Below are 5,387 nucleotides of genomic sequence, written 5' to 3'. Positions count from 1 at the left end.
GGGCATTTTTTTTTTAAAATGAGAGGGGAAAGATTTTTTTTAAAAATGGTCACGGGGGACAAGTTTCCTTTTCAGGCAGAGAGTGTGGGATGAACTTCCTGAGGGAGTGGTGGATGTGGGTACACTTACAAAATAGTTAAAAGGCCTTTGGATAAGTCCACGAACGGGATATGGACCAGGAGCAGGCAGGCGGGACTAGTTTAATTTGGGATTATGGTTGGCACGGACTGAAGGGAGGACAATGACAGGTCAGGGTGGGGGCACGGGGGGGGCCTGACATTCTGTGCCAGCCTTACCGATTGGCCGGTTTTTTGCATGTTAGGTCTTTGTCCTCGGTTTCTTCCTCCATGTTGGTAGAGCTCTCATCACTGCTGCTGCTGCTGCTATTACCGCTGCCTCCCTGAGAGGGGTTCCCACTCCGACTATACAGGGGTTCCGGAGAACAGGAGCCCTTGGTCTCCTGCTGACTCAAGGAGTTCAGGACGATGAACTTATATTTCTTCCAATTGCAGGCCTTGGGGTCAGGGGCCGGTATCTCCTGGGCAGGACAGCGGGTGTCTGCCGGACTGGTGCTCCGTGACCCAGTGGGCGAACCGGGGTGGCAGTCGGAGCACAGCGGACTGTCCGGGGAGGGGATGGGAGGCTTGTCGCTGCCTAGGCCGCAGGTCTCAGGCCTGCCCGCCAACGCCCTCTCCTCAGGCTGCTTTCCGCCTCTCGGAGGCCTGGTCTCACAGCGCGAGTCGGGCCTACCCCCGGCCCAGCTGCCACATCTCCGACCTCCAAACTCTCCCAGAGGATCCAGCCGCGACCCACGTGGAGCGACCCGTCTCTCTGGGAATCGGAAGGCGGATTCGGAGAGGTAGCCTGGGCCTCCCGCCACCAGCAGGTGGGGAGTGCGGGTGGGGAGGAGGGCCCTGGATGGGACGAAGGGGAGACCAGAGTCCTCACTCCCCCTGGAGTACGCCAGTGGATAGTCCAGAGACTTCAGGTAGGTGTGTAGCTGAGGAACACTGCGGGTAGAGAAAACAGAGAAAGGTTTCTGTAACACCCCTCACCAAAGGTACGTATTGAAGGAGCATCCCTGATCGCAGGTAGCCACCATTTTTAATTGCTTTATTTTAAAAAAACACATCATGATCCCAATAACAGCCTCATTGCATTGGCCTCCTGAGCCCACTCCACCGTTCAATAAAGCCAACATCATCTTTTTACAGACTCAGCTCCACTTACCTGCCCTAACCCCGAAAACCTTTACTGTTCAAAAAACAAAAATCAACCTTTGGCTTAAACACGTTCAACAAGGTAGCCTCGACAGGACGGAGAAATTCCACAGATCCCCAACCCTCAGGGGGTGGAGGTTCCTCCTCAGCTCAGTCCAAAGTCTGCCCCCGCCCCTCCTTATTTTGAGGCTATGCCCCTGGCTTCTAGTTCCAGCAGACAGTGGACACAACCCCCCCCCTAACTTATCTATCCCCTTCATAATTTTGGATGTTTCTATAAGATTGGCCCCTCCCATTTTTCCCAAATTCCAAGGTGTACAGTCCAGATGTCCTCAGTCTCTCCTCGCTGCGAGATGACAGACACCCCCTCAGTCCCGCTGGCCCCAGGACGTTCTCCCAGTTGTGGAGTGGGACTAGCCCTGGAGCTCCCTCCCTGATGGGGAAGCAGACAGACTAAAGTCTCGCTCCCACTGACTGGAAGCAGGAGGAGACGGACTGCCCCCTGCAGGGAGCACAGGAAACGGCGGGGCGCTCTGCGAAGGCCTTCCCACAAGCCCACAGCATGCCAATACCTGAAGCAGGCAAAGCTCCGGCAGGTCTCAGCCACGTGGTCCATCTGTAAGTAGCTGGCTGCCATCAGGACCTCTGTGACGGAGCGCACGTCCAGGGGCAGGCAGGAGGTGTACATAAACTCCAGCAGAAGGCGGAAACCACTGGCGGTGACCCCGCACGGCAGGGTCAGCAGGCTCACATTCCTCTTGGTCTGGTCTGAAAATATCGAGTAGAAGAAGCCACTGACGGAGGAAGGCAAGGAGAGAGCTATCAGAGGGTCCACTCCTCAACCAGCCTTTCAGAAACACCCTCCGCATGGACAGTAGTGATTCGAGAAGGCAACTCATCACCACCATCACCACCCTCACCACCATCACCACCACCATCACCACCCTCACCACCACCACCATCACCACCACCATAGGACCCTGTACCATAGTTCATCATTAGGTCATTCATCCTTCCTGCACTTACCATTTTCATCTGCACAGGTAGCCTGAGCCTTATTAATATTGAACAAATTGAAGTGGAGTTGACCTTTTGGGCATAAGCCCTTCATTAGGAATGTGGAGGGGGAAGTGGGCTGAAAGATAAATTGGGGCTGGGGCTGGGGTGAGTAGGTAGGTGGGAAAGTGATAGGTAGGGGGATTAACTATGATAGATAGGTGGGAAGGAAGATGGACAGGTAGGACAGGTCAACAGGGTGGTATGACACAAAGGGTTGGATTTGGGATGAGGGGGGAATGGAGATTTGGAAACTCATGAAATCGATGTTGATGCCATGTGGTTGAAGGTTTCCTAGGTGGGAGATGAGGTATTCTTCCTTCAGTTGGTGGATAGCTTTGATTTGGTGGTGGAGGAGGCCCAGGACTTGTATGTCCTTGAGGAGTGGGAGGGAAAATTGAAGTGTCGATCACAGGATGATGGGGTTGTTTTGTGCGTGTGTCCCACAGATGTTCCCTGAAATGCTCTGTGAGTTGACATTCTGTCTCCTCAATGTAGAGGAGACCACATCACGAGCAATGGGGCCAGCCCACCTCCTTATTATCTCAAATCCCCCCCCCCCCACCCCACCCCCATCCCCATCCCGGTGATGGAGTGTCCTGTGATATCAGGGAATGGTCCAAATGATTATTAGACTGAAATTCAGAGCAGGAGCCACTGAGGTTGGCACAGTGGCTCGATGGTTAGCACCGCTGCCTCAGTGCCACAGACCCAGGTTCAATTCCAGCCTCGGGTGACTGTGTGGAGTTTGCACATTCTCCCCATGTCTGCATGGGTTTGCTCCGAATGCTCCCCACAATCCAAAGATGTACAGGTTAGGGTCGATTGGCAATGCTAATCCGGCTCATAGTGTCCAGGGATGTGCTGGTTAGGATGGATTGACCGTGGGAAATTGCCACGGATCTTATCATGTCTTAGGAGGAGGTATGAGGAGGGTGATGTGGAACCTCAGAGCTTGGATTGCTGAAAGCATGGTGTGCCCAAATATAGGACACACAGACACACAGAAATGCCAGGGCAGGAGAGATCGGGAGCTTTCCAAAGTTGTGGGAGCAGGGTGGGACAAGACAGTGGGGGTTACAGTGTAAAACAGACACAGGATTGGAAGGAATCCAGGTCTCTTGTGGAGCCTGTCCCCACTTGCTTGGCCCTGTCATCACATACCTGCAAGCAATGAGCACAGCTTTGTGAGCCTTGAACTCTTCTCCGTCCACCAGGACCTTAACGTCGGTGAGGATTTCCCGCTTCCTCATCTCGTTCAGGTTCAGCATCATGTCGGTGGAATGGCGGGTGAACTCTTTGACGTAGCTCTCCGGTTTGGAACCCATCGTCATCTGAGCAAAGATAAGCAGAAGGCTGGGGCTTTGGAATGAAAGGAAAACCCATTCAGGTCGCGAAACTTCCCCTCACCGAGCCCTGCAACACACTCCAGTGAGAATAGAAAGATCCCAGGGGTGGGATCGGTGCAGTCATCAAAGCAAGATGGGCAGCACGGTGGCACAGTGGTTAGCACTGCTGCCTCACAGCAGCAGGGTCCCAGGTTCAATCCCACCCTCAGGCGACTGTCTGTGTGGAGTTTGTACATTCTCCCCGTGTCTGCGTGGGTTTCCTCCGGGTGCTCCAGTTTCCTCCCACAGTCCAAAGATGTGCAGGTCAGGGTGAATTGGCCGTGCTCAATTGCCCATAGTGTTAGGTGCATTAGTCAGAGGGAAATGGGCCTGGGTGGGTTACTCTTCGGGGGGTCGGTGTGGACTGGTTGGGCCGAAGGGCCTGGTTCCATACTGTAGGGAATCTAATCTAATCTATTTCCAAATAACAAAGTGTGACAGAGAGATTCAACCCGCAAGCCCATTCCAGCCACTTCGCAGAGATCACGGCTGTTCAGTGTCTTAAACACACTTCCCCCTAACCAGTGTCACCTCTAATGCTCTGAAGACAAACAAGGGCTGGACTTATAAATTTAAAAGTAGGGCCCCGAGTACTGTTTGAAGAGAAAATGAGGTCTGCAGATGCTGGAGATCAGAGATGGAAATGTGTTGCTGGAGAAGCGCAGCAGGTCAGGCAGCATCTAGGGAACAGGAGAATAGACGTTTCGGGCATCAAAGAGTTCACCCGCCATTCCACCGCCATTCCTGAAGAAGGGCTAATGCCCGAAACGTCGATTCTCCTGTTCCCTAGATGCTGCCTGACCTGCTGCGCTTCTCCAGCAACACATTTCCATCCCCGAGTACTGTTGGACAACAGAGGGTCCTGGGGTTTCTGGTTCATTATTCTTTAAAGTTTGCAAAACGTACAGACACGCTTGTTAAAGTGGCCTTCACTGCTCAGACCTGGAGCTATAAGAATTGGGATAAAGTGTCACAGTTGTGTAGGACGTGGGTGAGAGCACTTTTAGAATACTCTCTGCCAAGCTCTGGCCACCTTGTTATAGGAAGGATATCATTAAGCTGGAGAGGGTGCAGAAAAGATTCACCAGGACTCGAGGGTTTGAGTTATAAAGGAGGGGCTGAGACTTTTCTCACTGGAGTACTGAGGCTTATAAAATCACGGAGGGGCATGGATAAGGTGAAAAATAAAGGAGGTATTTTCTCCAAGGTCAGGGAGTTCAAAACTAGCGGGCATCATTTTAAAAAAGGTTCCTTCTTTCCTGATGAAGGGCTTTTGCCCGAAACGTCGATTTTCCTGCTCCTCAGATGCCGCCTGACCTGCTGTGCTTTTCCAGCGCCACCCTGATCTCCAGCATCTGCAGTCCTCACTTTTGCCTGGCATAATTTTTAAAAGATGAGAGGAGAAAGATTTAAAGAGGGGCAACTTTTTCCACAGAGAGGGTGGCTCGTGTGCGGAAATGAGCTGCCAAAGGAAGTGGTCGATGCAGGTACAGTTATAATATTTAAGACATTCAGACAGGTATAAGCACAGGAATGGGAAAGGGTTGGGGGTTGGGGGTGGGGAGTGTGGGCCAAGCAGGGGTAAGCAGGACTGGATCTGCATGGATGAGTCGGACCAGAGGGCCTGTTGTTTCTGTGGTAATTTCCTATGAACCCCCAGTTTTGACAGTGTTTCTGGGGCAGGGAGAGAATCGAAGATTTCCGCTGCCGTTTGGAGTGAGGA

General features: G+C 52.7%; 1 protein-coding gene across 1 annotated transcript in view; it reads right to left on the bottom strand.

Moving 5' to 3' along the window:
* The window catches only part of LOC122544291 (B-cell lymphoma 6 protein homolog), a 7,173-nt gene extending 3,369 nt beyond the window's left edge, over positions 1–3,804 (bottom strand). The window contains exons 1-3 of the mRNA XM_043683371.1: positions 3,441–3,804; positions 1,793–2,014; positions 297–1,010 (exon numbers count right to left, since the gene is read on the bottom strand). Of these exons, the coding sequence (XP_043539306.1) occupies positions 297–1,010; positions 1,793–2,014; positions 3,441–3,610 (1,106 nt within the window). The 5' untranslated portion in view covers positions 3,611–3,804. The remainder of the gene's footprint in view (positions 1–296; positions 1,011–1,792; positions 2,015–3,440) is intronic.
* Positions 3,805–5,387: the final 1,583 nt, after the last annotated feature.

Source organism: Chiloscyllium plagiosum, chromosome 48 (assembly GCF_004010195.1).
Source record: "Chiloscyllium plagiosum isolate BGI_BamShark_2017 chromosome 48, ASM401019v2, whole genome shotgun sequence".
NCBI lineage: Eukaryota > Metazoa > Chordata > Chondrichthyes > Orectolobiformes > Hemiscylliidae > Chiloscyllium > Chiloscyllium plagiosum.
The sequence above is the reverse complement of the archived record's forward strand: the minus strand, read 5'-3'. Positions and strand labels throughout refer to the sequence as shown.